We start from the raw sequence: 18,558 nt of genomic DNA, 5'->3' as shown, positions 1-18,558 counted from the left end.
GAAGAGAAAGATCCCTATTATATACACAGGGTAGCCAGTGACAGATCAAGGATTACGGAGGGGGTGTGCGCCTCACCCTACCCCTTACCCCGACAACTCCATTTTTGACGTTTCCGTTTTTCCTCTCTCACTAATGTACTTGAACTCGACCGAGTCGTCGGGGAACATAACGCATTTCGGGAAGGGGGCGACCGCCCCCCCCGAGCAAATTTTCTTTATGACATCGCTAGTAATTTCAAAATAGACAATGCTTAGATGCAACTTACAAGGCCTGGGAAGTGTCATTTCCAGCGATCTGGGAGGCATTTTCGGCCAAAATTTTTCTTGTACGCTTCGCGCCAACTCATGGTGGCGCTTCGCTTAGATAGTTTGCCTACAGGCTTCGCCCTCCCTTGGCAATTACTCGCTACACGCCTGTTCGAATTTGTAAAGCAAAGAGCAGATATAACATCATATCAATGAGCATTTAAATGCATGTTCCACGATGTACAGCCTCAAAAACTGTCAATGTGTGTAGTCAAAGGCGTAGGAGCCACATTGGATTTGGGGGCTGTAATGACTTGCCCGAAAAAAAAGCCAAAATTTTTCGCGCGCAAAGCGCGCATTCAACATGTCGATGCCAATATCATATAGGCAAGATCGCTCATTACATTGTATGGCATCGTGTACCGCACGGTCCGTCAAAGTTGCACAGTATACCGCCGGATGCTAATGTAAACAACCAAATGTCTTATGTAGATGGAGAAAAACCATATCCATTTATGTCAAAACTCTCTTTTACAGTAGTAATGTCGGCCAAGCTTACAACTTTATTTCAATTACCAAGGAGATCATTTTAAGCTATTCATTGCTATTTATTTTTCTTTCAGTAGGTGCCCAAAAAAAAGGGAAAACAATTGGGAGGGGGGGGGGCTGCAGCCCCCGCCTCCTACGGGACCTACGCCTATGAGTGAAGTGTTCGGTTTCGATATACCTCATATCGGAAATATCTGCTATTTTTCTGTTCCTTATACCAAGTTTTGTAAAAGCCATTATAAGAGGTTGCACTATTTCTACACCAATAAATTAACTGTGTCGGAATTTTCCAAAATTTCCTCACCAACATTCTTCATCATACTTTCCTCTACTCGTTCAATTTTGACCCGTCTGTTAGGGGTTCAAGGAGGTTTTTCTATATTGGTTGTCTATAGATTGAATTTTGTGCAACATTATGGGTATGTTTTCAGGTGATTTTATTCACGAGAAAAGTGAATTTTCAAATTCTCAACAAGTAATGGGCTTAAAACCTTGAAAAGTGGGGCTTTCGGATATTGTGGGCCGTGACGTAGAATAACCTACAAAAGCAATGATCCATAGGACATGCAATGAGGTCGAACATGATGTGTGACTGGTGACAATCTTCAAAAAGGTTATTGATGGAAAAAAAAAACTTTGGGGAAATACTTGGTTCTCAGGCAAAAGTGTACATCTGGTTGCTCATTTTCAAGCCCGAGAAGTGCCATTTCCGGTGATCTGGGGGGTATCAAAACCAGAAATTTTCTTGTACGCTCCGCGCCAACCGATGGTGGCGCTCCGCTTAGATAGTAATTCGCGCCCCCCGGGTTAGAAAATCCTGGATACGCGCCTGCTATTGTTTTGTTTATGAAATACAAGCGGTGTGTTACGCAGAGACCAAGAATGCCATACAATTGATCTGAAGAACCACTTATTATGGAATAGTCATATAGTATGTACTTTACTTGCATGACATGTACCTATAGTTAACTCCCTCGATATCAAAGATGATCACTGAGTCATGACGGGGAAATCTTTGAACTTGTTCAATGAGGGTGTACGTGTGTAAATTCCCCTCATTAAAGGTATAGAGGTCCAACTTTGGCGATGTTGATGTTCCTAAATCATATTTAATCAGTTTCCTAAAAAAAATTGTTTTTCTCTCTCACATATTTCATGAATAAGACATTTATTATGTTATTACCTTGCGTTCCGTTTTACTGAGGCTGGTAAAACGGCAAAGCAAATATATTTAAACCAGATTTCTCAGCTGAATTTGATGCTAAAAAATAGCTCATTTCACACTAGGAAGTATCAGTCAGCAATTATGCAGTATTAGCATCTAAAAAGTAACAGCTAAAACTTTCTTTCATTTTGCTGGGACACAGAGAATTTGATCTTTGTACAACTGACTCTCTGTGTAATTTCGGTCTGTAAAGAACCTAGAGGCTCCCGTAGAATTGAGATTTTCCCACTCTCTCAAATTGGTTTGAAAATATCGATGACTGTCGTTTCCCTCATGTAGAGCGACAGTAAAGAATCCTTGCCATACTCTGAGGCGCTTACCTTTGACCTTATGTTTCGCAATGAGGGCAATCGGATGATCCGTTCACGAGGGTAGGTAATGCTTCACAGTGCAAGATTATGTAAAGGATCGATACTGGAATTAGATAACTGCAGGTTGCCCCAAAACGAAAGGTATTTATTACAGCTTGCTCTTCAATGAGGTAAAAGCTCTCTTACCACTAGTTGAAAGGGCCAAAAACAGAGAAAAAACAGACAAGAATTGGAGAACTGAAATATTTCTTAGTGCCATTTGGTAGTTCACCAGGCCTCAATTATGAAAAATAAATAAAGGTCCTTTTAGGCCAGACCCTATTTGTGAGAAGTAAAAATAATAATAATACCAGAAATGCAGAAAGTATGTCGGAAAATGCCGGATTTCAATAAATTAACACGTATAAATAAAAGGTAGAAGAACATTCAGAAAAATGAACATGAACGCCATTTGTTTGTGTAGGCCCATAAACTGAATTATTAAAGAGCTTGATAAACCATTGCCGTCAGTCACAACCTGATGGTATCAAACTCGATCGCTGAAAGAAATAAAGTCTTCACCCGATCAGAAAATGTAGCCTACTTTTTTTCTAGATTCCGTCAAGTTGATCTCAACTGGAACAATGCACACGATTTAGGTTATATTCCAACACTTTGCAATAGAGCAATGCATAATAAATGTCTTGTGTTGGAGCATGACATTCCCGGGGCTAGACGAAGAACGAAAAGGAAAGTAAACGGTTTAAGACGGCCCGCTAATTTGGCTTAGCATGTCAAATTACTGATTTGAGAGGCCCTTGTTCCATTACATGGTTGGGCCAGAATAACAAACTTGAAATTACAACTCAATACAAAGTGATCCTATACAGCATAAGATTCGGCTGTGTTAATTTTGAAGCCGATTATTCGCATATACTATGCCGAGTAAAAAAAAAACACGTTATAACCAGGGAGTTGTTATAACTCCCTGTTATAACTTATAGAGACGATGGTATAGTTGTTGGCGACCTTACATTGCCGCTGTTGTGACGTAGTCTCCTAAATCAATAATTTAATTCACATGACGTCACTCAAGCGAGACTTTGAATTGTCTTGTATACAGACATTGTACAATGAAGATCGGGGATAGATAACAATGGATGGCTATTGTGTTTTTAGAAACGGTATATACAGCCGTTTCTTATAGTATAACAGTTTTTATTACCGAATTAAGTTATTGATCTGTTTCTTAGTGCTTCTTCATAAGCGTCACAGTTCATTGAGGTAGGCATATTCATATCAAGGGCCTAGCAACGGCCCTACTGAATATAGTGTATGTGTTTTGGTGAAGGGGGGGGGGGGGCGAAGGTTGGGTCCGTTGGCGGTGTTTACACACTCTAAAAAAGTTGGTCAATTTTTTTGCCCAATTTTTAACCAACGCTGGGGAAGTATGTATCCAACCAACTGTTGAGCATTTTTTGCCCAATTGCTGCTGGGTAATGTTTTTACTCATAGTTGGGCATATTATTTTACCCATAAATAGTAATTAAGAAATTACCCAACTGGCCTGTTGGGCAATGTTTATCATTTGTTGGCGAAATGTTGAATACGCATATCATATGGTTGGGTATCCTTTACTACTAATTGGGCAACATAGGGCTATTTATTGGTCGATATTTCGACATTATTTAAGCAGTTTTTCTCCCTTTATTGGGTAATGGATAGTTAATCAATATATTCATAATGATCAATACAGGTATTTCACTATTTCACCATTTTTTACTGACTATACACAAAAATGTTGAATGATATAAATTAAAATAGGTGGGATGAACATGGAAGGTTGGATGATTGTGAACAAGTACAGCATACACCAAACCAAAAAGACAGATCTAACAACACAGTGTATTGTAGGATGATTTATTTAACATCTACTTTCTTGAAGCAGCATATCAAAACAAATTTAAAGCAGATAAAACTGATGAAATCATGAAGAAAAAATACACTTATCACATCCCACTGCTATTGTAGCATGCTACTACTGTCAATCAATTGTCATAGTAACATGTAACTGTCATCCACCCATTGCTATTGTAGCATGCTACTCACGTCAACCCATTGCTATTGTAGCATGCTACTCTCATCCACCCATTGCTACTGTAGCATGCTACTCTCATCCACCCATTGCTATTGTAGCATGCTACTCTCATCCACCCATTGCTATTGTAGCATGCTACTCTCATCCACCCATTGCTATTGTAGCATGCTACTCTCATCCACCCATTGCTACTGTAGCATGCTACTCTCATCCACCCATTGCTATTGTAGCATGCTACTCTCATCCACCCATTGCTATTGTAGCATGCTACTCTCATCCACTCATTGCTATCGTAGCATGCTACTCTCATCCACCCATTGCTATTGTAGCATGCTACTCTCATCCACCCATTGCTACTGTAGCATGCTACTCTCATCCACCCATTGCTATTGTAGCATGCTACTCTCATCCACCCATTGCTATTGTAGCATGCTACTCTCATCCACCCATTGCTACTGTAGCATGCTACTCTCATCCACCCATTGCTATTGTAGCATGCTACTCTCATCCACCCATTGCTATTGTAGCATGCTACTCTCATCTACTCATTGCTATTGTAGCATGCTACTCTCATCCACCCATTGTTATTGTAGCATGCTACTCTCATCCACCCATTGCTACTGTAGCATGCTACTCTCGTCCACTCATTGCTATTGTAGCATACTTCTCTCGTTCACCCATTGCTATTGTAGCATGCTACTCTCGTCCACTCATTGGCACAAGTCTAGATAAGCTTTAAAAGATGACAAAAGGCTGATTTCCATATTAAATCTTCTATCAGTAATAGAAAACTAATCCAAATGTAGGCAGCACAGGTGGAAACACATATCTTATGTTTCAGCATGTTCAATTACATTTTAGTTTTGATGGAACGAGACTGGTTAGCTAACACCAGATCATTGTGATGCTAAACCAAAGCTAGAGGTACCATCATGTCATGTTAGTACATGTTGCACAGGTTTTCCGAAATATTAACTGATTTTGTAAGACATTACTGTGATGGTGTTAATGAATATAATCTATTAAAACAAATTATTTTTGGCTGATTCAGTATGAAATAAAATGGCAAACACTTAACCATGAATGATGAAACCAAGTTAACTGATACTGTACTTCACCAAATTCCTTGAACGCCAAGCCATGAAAGCTAAGTAATAGAACAATGGAAGTTAAGAAAAATCATCTGTAATTTTACACAGTATTTACACTTTAAATTTGTTCTATCAAGATGTAATGCATGATATAAATACAATGAATAGTTAGGAATAAAGAACTACTTTGAATCTGATGCGATGAATGCACGCAGATTTCGAATGGAACTTGTGATGCTTGCCTCAGTGAAGTCATAGATCACAACCTGCAAAAACTGCCATGCAATCTTAACACATTGGTTGATATTCAATGTCAAATATGTAAATGGCCTTAAAGCATACGTCAATAGCTTTCATGAGTGACTGCTGAGGTAGTGCGTTCCCTTGATGATATAAGTTTGTGATGGAGTTATCCGACTTCCCCTGCACAACAAATGGCTGTGGGGTTTCTATTGCTTTGAGGGTCTTTACATATTGGTCTATGTCAAACACTTCCTATGAAAAGAAAGAAAAATGCAATATTTTAAGAAGTGTAGTTATCCACAATTTCATGAAATGACACAAATGTAAAAAACCATGTAGCTATGAATATATATATATATATATATATATATATATATATATATATATATATATATATATATATATATATACACATATACATATACATATATATATATATAAAATATAAATGTAAATATAAATGAGCAGTCTTCAACAATTTTGAGATCCCTCTAAGCTCCCCATTTTACTGGAGCTGTCAAGAAAACTTTCAAAAGTTTTACCCAGTGACCTCAAATAACGTTTGACCCCCCCCCCCAAAAAAAAAAAAAGAAAGGGATAGACTTCTTTCACTGAATATGGTTGATATACACATCAAATATGAGATCTGAGCTTCCCAGTCTGAGTTATTTGAGTCACTATTTCAAACCTGCTGTTTGAGCCCTGCATTCAAATGGGGATGTAGAAAAACTTACTGGTTGCACATCAATGAAGCAGTTTACTGAATCATTTGCTGAGTTGTGACCCTTTCTACCCTTTCCACTCCTTCCACTTCTGAATATGATAGCTAACAGGGAAAAGGCCAGATTCTTTGTTTCTTCTGTGAAGATAAAAACAGTTAAACTGTTAATTATTCACCCCTTAAATCTGGCTAGTTAAATTTCTGCAGAATACAAAATATAATATTTAGGCACCCTTTAAAATTTCTTAAATGACTCTTGCCATCTTCATGAATAAACTTCACTTTCTGTTTATGAGAATCACTTTCATTGTTTAACTTCATTGTAGTAATGAGAGAAGCAGTATACATTCTAACCCTTGGTAACGTTAAACAACCAAGTTTCCAAATATTCATTACGTGAACATTTTTGTATAGTCTCTAGAAGAGGCACTTTGCAGATTTTGACCTCTGGCTGGTGACCTATTTCTATTAACAAGAATAAATTAAGGATAACAACCTCACAAGATATGATCATATATCAACACACAATGGTGCATGTGCATGGACAGATTCACAGAGAGTCTGATAGAGGGTTGTCACTGACATGCATGTGCAATTTACATTGCCTGATTGATGTAAAGATGGAAATATTGCCTTGATGTGAGAGTACCACAGACTTGGAGTCCCCCTAAAACTTAACCCAATGTTAGACTTCATTATTAACCATTTAAAAGGTTTTTCCAATTGTCCAACAATTAAAAGGCTCTATTCCTTGATTTTTGAACAGCAATCACCAATGAGAGGCAGCATACTATTAATTGCTGGAACCGTATTTTAAGTACAAAGCAGTGAGCATACTTTACTGTCAATATCACCATTCATGTACCTACAGCTCATGAGAATCTAATTTGATGGACCAAAAAGTCAACATATGTCTGTTTGTTTTGTATATTTAGGCTTACCCTTTGTGAGGTCATCAATTTTTGTATTCTGCATACCTAGGACCTCCCTCCAATTTAGCTGTTGGCTGTATAAAATAACTTTTCTTGCCACCTTCTCCCATCTTTGATAGAGTTTGTTTGATCTTGATGGATACAGCAATGCAAAGTCTTGCTCAATCTAAAATGAAAATGAAATAGTTTTTTTAAGTCACCAGTGGAACATGACTCTTTTTGGGAACAGCTGCATGCTATACATGGAAAGACTCACACATTAAAAAGCTTAGAAAATAGTTACTGTGGAACCCAATTATTTGTGGATTAAATGATAACTAATGATAATTATTTCAGACCTTTAACAGCCAAACAACATACATAAAGTAACCCAGGGTAACGATGGTTTCATGAGAACAAACTATCAGTGAACACTGTTTGGCATTCTGCTTTACTATTCCCCCTCAATGTGTAAGAACATAGATTACCTGCAGATTTTACATACACAACTTTCATTTAAGCCTTACAAAAACAAATCAAATTTGTCTATAGCCAGCTGTCTTTAAAGATAAAAATATATATGAAAATGCCTAACTTGGCTGGAATGAGTGTCAGGTGCAATCATATTAATCATTAAAAAAAAAGCAAAGTATTTAATAGAATTTTACCATTCCTGGGTCCAACAATCACGGAAACTCAGCAATGGTGGTGTTAACACTCCCCAGACTTTCTTTTATTCTCTTTTGGCGGTAGAAAGCTGTTTTCCCCATGAAAACAGTAACTTGGTCTTCAGGTTCCTTGTTGTATTTAAGCCATTGATTCATCATAACAAGTTCTTCTTCATTTTCAGGTGCTACTGGTGCTGAGAAATGAATTGTAAAGTAACTTCTATGTAATTGTTTTTGCTTTGTGCGGGCTTATTGCACTTACTCTTGTATGCTGACTGCATGAACTGGATAGGCTTGTTAATGCTGTTATATACAACTTTAGGTGTTCATCTGGATGATGTTACTCAATATGTAATATGTACCTACAGTACCACTATCCTGCAAAAGATGATAGAAATCTATCCTACTAAAACTGAGAAAGGATAATTTAAGTCATGCCTCATTGTTACTATTCTTGTTATAGCTACCCCAAGAAACAGGCAGACTTCACTCACCACAAGGCATTTGTTGTAATCAATCCATTATAATTGTTATAGAGATATAGTCTTTACAAGCTTTTGTAGCCACATAATGTATTAAATGTTAGCACACATTTACCTTGACTGCAAACAACTTTCACCCTGCTTTTATTGGCAATGCCATGTACATGCTTGAGGTGGAAAAAAAGTTTCTTGTTGCCTCCTTCTATAGTCCTAAGGCATTTGAAACAGGTGCATCTTTAGAGCTTACCTCTTCTCGCCAACCCTTTAAAAATGTCAGTCTCAGTCCGACTTTAGGAATCAATTCTTTTATACTTAATTCATCCAACAAGGCGAATGCAGTCACATCAATTCCATTTTCTGTTGAGAAAAAAAAGAAGAAAAACAATGAACCACAACTTAGCATTGGCAGCAGAGTTTGAAAGCTTTGGGAGTCATAATCATTTGACTGTAATAGGACTGGATTTTGATGGATGCTGCCCTATTGGAAGCTTTTGCTTTCAAATTTTAACTTTGAAGTCAGTTTTGAAGGAAGTTCCATATACTATTAGCACATGTTAATTTGTTTGTGGTATTGGGCAATTTATTTTTCTGGTCTAACCTGCAAAGCATCCTCAGTGATAACACTTGTCACAGTTTGCAGCTTTAATTTATTTGGAGGAACATCCCTTAAAATTAATTTATATTGTATATATTCATTATTACAACTGACTGAACAGTGCCCTAGCCCCCCCCCCTTTATAACAGTGGTTGCAACATTAATAAATACAACCATGCACAATTGTGACAACAATTAAATTCATTGCCATCAAGGTATATCTGATGCATGGCTTGACATAACCCACAGCTGAAAGAAGCTGCGCCATCATGCCCTTTATATTTTGCCATTAGTGCCCCATCTTACAGTGTTGTACATTGTAAACTTGTATTACACTTAGTTGCACTATAAAGTACGGTGCCTAAGTCTGTTGGCTCCGCCCAGCACTGAACATTTTCACCCAGCACTATATCAAAAATCGCCAATTACGCTGTTCACTATATCCATCTGGTGCAAGGAAAACTTCAAATATCTAACCTATATTACTCAATTACTGATAGAAATTCTACACTTAAAATGTTGTGTATAGTATTAAATCAATCTTACATTCTGAATTATTGTGGTAGTTTGCATTGTTAAAGCATCAGTTCATATATAGTTAACCTACATAGGCTTAGCTTATTATCATTGGCGAGCTTTGCATGTGACCTACTGTACGTACCGTTAGTTACTGGATCTGAATACTGCATTTGTCATTATATGCAAGCGATTTGCCTCATTGAAGCTAGCGGCCACTAAGTTCAAGCGCAGACAGTACTCTGATGCATATATAGCTCAATATCAATGATGAAATGATGAATGCTGTTACAGTGTTAGTGGCTGCTCTTAGTCTTAATGGCTGCTAGCTTCAAGCAAGTAAGCAGTTAACTGGTGCACATATAGTGATCACTAAACTAACCTGGCCCTATTCCTATGCCCATAGCCTAGGCCTACAGGATTTGTTCTCAATCTTACCATTTTTTTTAAGTTACGATGTATTGGCTAGGGTAATACAGGCTTAAACTACGTTAAGTGGTTACGTTTGAAGTAAATATTCAAGGACATCGTCAGTTTTATGGGCTCCAAAAGTAGCATAATCTGGTATCTGATACTGAGCAAATTTAATTTGACTTCCATCCCCCTACTCTCACGTTGAGTTTGACTCGAGTTGACATTTCCCCTCGTTTTGACCCTTCCCCAATTTGTCACTAGAATAACAACCAGTTCGCTAATTCTAAATTTAAAAATTCCTGGGCACAACCCTAGGTTACTAGACCTAACGTCAGACGGTAGGGTTTGCTTGGTAGCTTAATTTGTACAAATTCGATTGAGCAAATTTGGCATAGCCTAACGTTAAACCTGTGCTAGTTGGCCAGTAGCATAGGCTAAGTACGTAGGCTAGAAAAGTACTACGTACACTACTCCTACTATCTACGTACCCTTGGAACTTGTACATTAATGAATTTCATGCACGGTTATCTGGTGTCAAGTTAGGTCCCAATGTCTTTCGTCAATATTAACATCAATACAATTCCAATTCGATCGTTGCAGCTACTAGTAGTAGTATAACAATATAGCCAAAAGCTAGGCCTAATCTGGACCTAGGCTACACTAGTTAAGTTACGTTTGACCTATCGAGTAACGTTACTCATTATGCTTTTCGACCTTACCTGACGCTATCTCTTTGTATACCAATATTTACATCATTTTCATATCAACATAATATAGGTTTGTAATTTTGTTAGCCTGCTCTTCAATAGTACATTCTTACCTTGAAACTTGTCTATCAGCTCTTCAACCCCCCATTTTTGTAGGATTTCTTCGATAGGCCTGCCATCTTCTATATTTTCATCTACACTCGTCATCTACACTGTATGTATGAGCTATGCGATGATACGTAACGTACGGTGTTTGTCCATGCAAACACACACAAATGTATAGGCAAAACGTTCATTTTTTCGTCGCAGATGTGCGCGTCGACCCAGTCAGTACCCCTGCAGTGACTTTCGATTTGGCGGGACGCTTACCAAATATTGGGTATATTCCATTCACTTTGCACAGCGGTTTACTAAATTCTGTTTTACTATAAGTTGGTCAACACATAGAGCAGGGATTTTGCCCAATATTGTTAAAGAACTCCCCAACCGAGCATTTACCCAGAAAATATTACCCATCTTTTTAGAGTGCAGGTATCATCTTGGTGCAATAGTAGGCTACAGCATGAGTCGATGCTGTGCATATTCTTAATCACACCTTGTTTTTATATGATTATGTTGTGCATGACCGCCGTGTAAGTGTAACCCGTAACCAGTTCCTTTGATCGGATACCACGTGAGGTGTCATTCTGTTAGTATATATGTCTATATAATGCTGTGTCTTGCGTATGTAGCGAACGGTAAGAAATCAATATAAATTTGATGGATTGGGCCCAGAGGAGTATATAGGACCGTAAAAATTATGTGGCACTGTAAAGTGCGTTAGTAACCAACATTTGTTTAAACATTCGAACATACTTGCCAGTTGCCACTTTAGCTACTAATTCTTGCCATCGATATGGCGCGGTGAGGTTAAGTCCTAGCTTTGTCCAGCTATACCCTCGATTATGATGAGTTTAAATGAGAAACAAAATAAACATATAACTCCGCGGCAACTGCACCGTACGTTATCATTCCCGAACCTAACTAGCCATCATTCTCTCTTCCTTCACCGGGCCGTCGGCCACAGTCTATGTGGCGAGGAATTTACAGGTGGGGGCCGGTGAGGGAGAGGAGGCGGGTTACAGCTAAATAACGGCGGTTCCCCGAAGGGCCGTGAAAGATTTCAATTTGTAGAACATAGGCCTACATAACATGGAACTGTTCAGTATTCATTCATATTCAACGTACTTTATGAGTGTAGGCGAAAAATATATTATGTTACCACTTGAGAATTATTTGCGAATACAGAATACGGACTAGGGTCCCATTTTGAGCCATTCATTGATAATCTGTGGCGTAGCTAGGATTTTTTGAGTGGGGGGGCCATGGGGGGCTGTTCTTTCTTGTGGGGGGCCGGGTTACTATCTGAGCGGAGCGCCACCTTGGTTGGCGCGGAGCGCACAGAGAAAGTTTGAGATTTCAGCACCCCCCAGATCGCAGGAGATGGCACCTGTAAGGCAAAATAGCAACCAAAAAGATGTGCAACTTTGGTGACAGAAATGCAAATTTTTTTTTCTCTTTCATGCTGACTGGCCTTGCCAACTCAGCCAGACTTTTAACTTGAGTGAAGTTGACATCAAAGGCGTACGGGACCATTTCAGTTTGGGGGGGGCAAAACTTTTTGTGCCCGAAAGTTCCCGTGACACTATCTAAGCGGAGCGCCACCATCGGTTGGCGCGTAGCGAACAAGAAAATTTTTGGCACACAATGCCTCTCAGATTGCCGGAAACGGCACTTCTGAGGCCTTGCAAGTTGCATCTAAACATTCTTTATTTTATAATCTCACGTTTTAGAAATTTACAGTTCCCCCAAAATTTGGTAAATTAGAAGAAGAAAAAATGGTAACATCACTTTGAAGGGGTAAAATGGGACAGTATATTTTTTAAGCTGCTATATTTAGTTACCTTATTTATTATTTTAACACAGTACTCAGCTACCCCCAGAAAAACATTGTTCAACGACACGTAGGCGGGATAATGTCGCTGTGTCGGGTGAGACTGCAATTTTTCTCACAAAAAAGTATAAAATATAACAAAGAATATGATAAACATGTACTTCTAGGCTTGTAGACACTCCCCCCCCCCCCCCCACCATCCATGAAAAAGAAAATGTTTCTTTTATACACTCATGTCGGGGATATCCAGGTCAAGGGCGGAGGAAGCATTTTTTATCTGGGGGGGGGGGGGGGCACCGACATCAAAGGGCACTTTGCAGAAATTCGGTTGGAATGATGCAGCGTTATATTCAGTACCCTTTATAACTCTAATTGTATTATCTTATTTGTGTATACACATCACTCCATCAACGTCCCCCCCCCCCTCAAGGAAAATATGCATACTAGCACTGCAATATCCATTGCGCAAATTGGGAAACAAGGAACAAATTTTCTTTTGAGACAAAATGAGGTGAAATCATGCTAGTTACTAATGTAGGAATCTTCCGAATTAGAGTTTTTTTATTGTTAATATCTTAACAAATTTTTTCCATTCGAAAGTTTGACTCACAGAAATTCGTAAAAAGTCACGGGCTTAGCCAGGATTTGCAAAGTTGTATGCACGGCTATCTGAGCGGAGCGCCACCATCAGTTGGCGCGGAGCGTACTTTTTAAAAATGTTGGTTTCACAAACCCCTCAGATGGCCGGAAACGGCCCTTCCCGAGTGTTCATTCTGGTTCCCTGGCCTCTTGCTCACTTGAGGCACCTCCATTTTTATGTAGAAAAAAGGCACATTTCTAACCTGAGGAAAAGTGGGGGAGGGGCACGTGCCCCCTTTTTCCCCCCGGTTCCGCCGCCCTTGGTCCAGGTATACAATTGACTAGTTAGAAGAAAAAAAATTGATCGTGCAAAAAGCGTGGTAGCCCAGGTGAACTGCGCTTACGGTGGTGTTAAATAAAGAAAATCATGGAATTGTCGGGCAAAAATTTGAAAAAGATTCGGGCAAGCTACTGCATATTTATATATATATATATATATATATATATATATATATATATATATATATATATATATATATATATATATTTCCAGAGGACAAGAAATTCGGGCAAAAGTCCTGAAAAATTCGGGCAGCCTAAGAGGAGAAAAAATATTTTTTTCTCCTCTTAGGCTGCCCGAATTTTTCAGGACTTTTGCCCGAATTTCTTGTCCTCTGGAAATTTAGGGGGCAGTCTGCCCCCCCCTGCACCCCCGCCTCGTACGCCTATGGTTGGCATCATTTGTTGTTTCAAGGTGTCAAGGCCTTTCTCCCAACTCAAACCCCTGTGGGCTACCGGTAGGTTTGCAGGAAATGCCCACATGTGGACTTAAATAGCATTAGAAGAAGGGGATGGAAGACTAACACGCATCGATGTTTCGGTAATGGTCCACATTGGTGGCTCGGTGCTAATTAGGCCATTTATTGGGTTTCTTGAGGCAGCTGTCATCAGAATCTGGGTTTTTGTGCCAATCGATGACCGATAACATGTATTGGTAGATATCGATATCGCGCAGCACATGCACAAGGTTCGTGGTGTATGGTCGCAACCGTCGCATCGACCATTGCCATGCCATGCTGTATGACCATTCTCATGATTACTTCAGATATTGTATTATTCTTATTCTGCCAGATGCAGACGAGAAAATTGTGTAACTCTATTTCCCAAATTATTGAACAAAAAATATTAGTGAATCCCACTGATGAGGTTTTTTTTTTTTTTACAATTTTTTTTTTTTACATTTTTTTTACCCCATTCCCAGTGGGGGGCCAGTGGGGGGGCCAGCCGATTTCATGGGGGGGCCCCGGCCCCCCAGGCCCCCCCCCCGTAGCTACGCCACTGTTGATAATAAAGGCTCTGGTCCCTTTCATAAATTGATCGTTGGGTAGACTCTAACCTTCGAAACTTTCCCTGTCAGCATATTGAAGTTTACTTCAAATGACCAGCCGTTATGGTTTTATTTATACATTATGTACATATGTAAATGGCTATCACACGTAATGATTTGTACGGCTCTTAGCTCTATAAATCTTCAGAGCCGTATCTCTATATACGGCTCTGGGACTCTTTCCGTAAGAGCGCCATCGATTTCACCATTCGCAACTACTAACTTTTCAACTGCAGTGTGATAGTATAAAACAATGCATTTTGGCGTTATAAAATCTTTTCCACAAATGTAAGGCAGCATTTTTTCTTTAGAAGGCCACGTCAGTACGGTTTTCGAACCTCCAGCTTTTCTCAACTTGGAAAGTAATACTTACATTTGCAGGTATATGATAACTTTCTTTCATGATATTCAAAGCAAAAGAATTTTCATAGATAAAGAACGATATAATGGTACAGAAAACAAATACCGTCGTGCGTATACCAGAATGAGTTTACTGGAAAAGTACCCCCCCCCCCAAAAAAAAGAATAAAAAGTCGTCCTTTTCGAATTGTCTTATTATTTCCCAATCAATTTTGTTGTCATTTATTTACTGATAAGGTTTTATTTTTCATAACAATATATATCAGCCAGCCTACACCCCCTCCCCCGCCCCCACTCTCTCTCTCTTTCTCTCTGTATCTTTACTCATATCTGAGAGCAAACTATTTAACTCTAGTAAAAGTTTGGAAGACCAGAGTGATAGAGTCAGTTCAGAGATAATTCAAGATGCTAGCTTGTCTTAGCAGTTGTCTTGGCATAATTAAAATAAAAGAGAACATGGCGAGCGCCTCCATAGCTCAGTGGTTAGAGCACTGGTCTTGTAAACCAGGGGTCGTGAGTTCAAATCTCACTGGGGGCTGCTGGTTGAGCCCAAGTTCGGCATAACCCTTTTTTTCTAATTCCCCCCTATCATTTTAGTATTATTTTTAGGCATCAATCTGGACTATCAACGAAAAAAACGTAGATAATTTCTCTTATATTTGTTTTCGTCCGGTTCTCTAATTGAAGCATTTAATTAATGCATCGTTAAGATCAAAATATTTTCACACTTTTGTGGCTCAATGATCTGAAATTGGAAGGAATGCAAATAACACATCTTTTTAGTAAAGAATAAAAAGCAATCTTCTACTACCAATAGCGCCTCCATAGCTCAGTGGTTAGAGCACTGGTCTTGTAAACCAGGGGTCGTGAGTTCAAATCTCACTGGAGGCTGCATGAGCTAATGCACGTATTTCCTTTTTAATGTTATTTTGAATGTTATTGCCATGGGTTACTAGGGACAGCTAAAGAGTTAAAAATATAGAAACGTTGTGATTGGAGATGGACGTTGTCTTTTTCATCCAAAGTCAGAATCGGTTCGTCATGCATTTTGAGAGTGTAACGTACTGACGGAAATATTCGACAGGGGTGATCAGGAGATATTTATGAATCAAACTTAAAATGTCGAACCTTTACATTTAGAATAGGTTATGCAGTGTGATCGCATATTTCATTGATGCTAGAAAGGTATGAATGTTTTTTTGTGTTCATAGATCGGCTGCAGCACTGACAGACGGATGCACGCCTACAGTGGAATTACGACCTTCCTTACCGGGTTCGAACCTCTGGACATACAATCAGCGTCAATAGCCTAGTGGTTAAGGTGTCCGCTTTTTAAGCGGAAGGCCCGGGTTCGAATCCCGGTGGAGGCTGGAAGTTTTTCACTGTTCTGGATTTTCCAACTCACTACGATATCAATTATATATATATATATATATATATATAATTAAAAAGATGGAATTTCTTTTGGCTAAAACGCCCTTATGATAGTAGTTGGCGATCCCTAGGTCCCATAGAACCCTGGGGAACCGAATGATAACGGTCTGTTTCCTAAACTTGTTTCTCTGACACTTGGGTGTAGAGCTCGGATTACTCTTGGTTCATCATTTTCTTGTAAATCGATAAAGGAAATACAGGTAAAAAGCGACTTGTCTTGCTGATCACTTTTGTTCTTATTGGCGCTATGGCTTATTTCTGAAAAGTCTGAAAGTCAGCTTTGATTCAGTCTGATACACGATCCTGTTATATTTGACATACCATGGACGAGACGATACGCATTAATGACGTCACTATTTCTCTTCAAATAGGTAAATAAGTGAATAGCAAAGCTCAGAATAAATAAAAGCCTAGAAACAGCTGCTTGCAGCGTTTAAATGTATGATATATACTATCAATCGAATGAGAGCAAATAACTCACATAACTAGATAAAAAATAAAACAAATTTCTATATAATAGGCAAGCCTCCATAGCTCAGTGGTTAGAGCACTGGTCTTGTAAACCAGGGGTCGTGAGTTCAAATCTCACTGGAGGCTTTTACAATAATAAATTTAGACCTTCATTTTGGCTGGTTTGATTTCATCTTCGTTAGAGCAACTTTGCCGAGTGGTAACTTTCTAGTTGTGTATATGTGCTACCAATGACATGTAACAATTTAATGTCTAAGTTGCTTTTCTGTTCTATTTCCAACCAGTAAAAATTGTATAAATTTTTATATTTATAAATGTTTTCTAGAGTGAAATCGTAAATTGACTAAAAGAAAGATGAAAGTTGCTTTTTCATTGCACATGTGCAGTGATATATGTGTGTGTACTATGCAGGGGCGTCAATCCGATTGGAAACGTTGGGGGGGACGTAATCGATTCGAGTATTCCGGCCGTAAGTACTATCTAAGCGGAGCGCCACCATCAGTTGGCGCGCAGCGTACCACGAAAATTTAAGATTTCAATACCTGCCAGATCGCTAGAGATGGCACTTGCCAGGCTGAATAGCAGCCATCTAGTTGCGTGATTTCTGGAGAAAATTACAAATTCGTCACTCAGGAACCCGGCAATAAAGTTCATGCGGCCTTAATTTTTGGTGGATTATTTCTTTTATTACTGATTCCCATTGACATGAACATTCGAACCCATTGCAAGTTGACAAATGATGCGGCGAACTGGAAACCCCAGCCTCATTTTGCCCAATGTTTCAGAATAGAATACCCCTTATTTGTTCGAACCCATGACAACTAACAATCTGTGAATACATTTGCTTCGAAATGGGCACAATATATTGCACCAAGTCGGTCAAGGAATGACACCAGTGCCTCAGATATAGGCCAATAGGAACAATGTCCCAAAATGTCCCTTGACATATAGGTGAAGGAAGCTATCCGCTGCGACTGCATGGGGAGTTTCTCGACTTGGGAGTCGTACCACAAAATGGTGCATTTCCTCATACGCCATTATAATAACTTAAATAACTAACTAATTAGGCACAGTCCAGATCCGAGTGTCAGTTTAAATGTTTTGCTAGGTCTACGAGAATACATTTCTATGAAGTTTGAAACAAGGATGGCAAGACAAACCACTTTAATTATATTTTCAGGACCTCACACATGCGCATGTATTGTCAGACTTAGAATAGCCTTAAGTCCAATGTGAGTGGTGGCTAAAGTGATGAAGGCATCAAAATAAATCAGTGGTTGTTCGTTGGAGTCCTCACGCAAGTTACCTCGGTTGCTAGGTGGATCTTCATCTGGTAATCGGGTGAATTCTGGTCGGAGCGTACTATGTAACCACCATGTACCCAGTGTTCTCACTGTGGAGTAAACTCCGGTATCGTCGCGACAAACAGACAAAGTTGCAGGTCTACCGATGTGAAAAATCTCGGTCACTTTTCATAGAACTGAACTTGTAATATTCGATGATATGAATCCTGAGATGTGTAAGCCCGAACCAAATAGAGCCACGCCACTACTCTTTTCCAAATGTGTGGGGGGGGGGGGGGGGCATTTGGTAATGTGTCCTCCACCCATCGAAATATGGGGGACGTGTCCCCCGTCC

General features: G+C 39.2%; 1 protein-coding gene and 4 non-coding genes across 8 annotated transcripts; 4 read left to right on the top strand and 1 right to left on the bottom strand.

The window, feature by feature from the left end:
• Positions 1-3,715: 3,715 nt before the first annotated feature.
• On the bottom strand, positions 3,716-11,061 carry LOC139971637 (uncharacterized). Of its 4 annotated transcripts, none has more exons than XR_011794438.1 (6): positions 10,538-10,863; positions 8,772-8,881; positions 8,043-8,236; positions 7,405-7,561; positions 6,477-6,601; positions 3,716-5,994 (listed from the first exon to the last, which is right to left on the bottom strand). XR_011794438.1 is itself a non-coding variant. In XM_071978282.1 (6 exons), exons 3-6 carry the CDS (start codon positions 8,043-8,045, stop codon positions 5,788-5,790), a joined length of 492 nt encoding a protein of 163 aa, XP_071834383.1. In that variant the 5' UTR covers positions 8,046-8,236; positions 8,772-8,881; positions 10,870-11,041; the 3' UTR covers positions 3,716-5,787. The 4 variants fall into 4 exon arrangements, 2 of the variants coding, with proteins under 2 accessions (XP_071834383.1, XP_071834384.1); XR_011794439.1 differs by lacking the exon at positions 10,538-10,863 and adding an exon at positions 9,781-10,055; XM_071978282.1 differs by lacking the exon at positions 10,538-10,863 and adding an exon at positions 10,870-11,041.
• Positions 11,062-15,480: 4,419 nt separating this feature from the next.
• Positions 15,481-15,553, top strand: Trnat-ugu (transfer RNA threonine (anticodon UGU)). Its single transcript has one exon. It is a non-coding gene; the product is annotated as a tRNA-Thr (tRNA).
• Positions 15,554-15,833: 280 nt separating this feature from the next.
• Positions 15,834-15,906, top strand: Trnat-ugu (transfer RNA threonine (anticodon UGU)). Its single transcript has one exon. It is a non-coding gene; the product is annotated as a tRNA-Thr (tRNA).
• A 407-nt stretch (positions 15,907-16,313) lies between these two features.
• On the top strand, positions 16,314-16,385 carry Trnak-uuu (transfer RNA lysine (anticodon UUU)). Its single transcript has one exon. It is a non-coding gene; the product is annotated as a tRNA-Lys (tRNA).
• Positions 16,386-16,973: 588 nt separating this feature from the next.
• Trnat-ugu (transfer RNA threonine (anticodon UGU)) lies at positions 16,974-17,046 on the top strand. The gene has a single exon. It is a non-coding gene; the product is annotated as a tRNA-Thr (tRNA).
• The last annotated feature ends 1,512 nt before the right edge of the window (positions 17,047-18,558 follow it).

The sequence above is a fragment of the Apostichopus japonicus genome, chromosome 8 (assembly GCF_037975245.1).
Source record: "Apostichopus japonicus isolate 1M-3 chromosome 8, ASM3797524v1, whole genome shotgun sequence".
Taxonomy (NCBI): domain Eukaryota; kingdom Metazoa; phylum Echinodermata; class Holothuroidea; order Aspidochirotida; family Stichopodidae; genus Apostichopus; species Apostichopus japonicus.
This window is presented reverse-complemented; position numbering and strand designations above follow the sequence as displayed.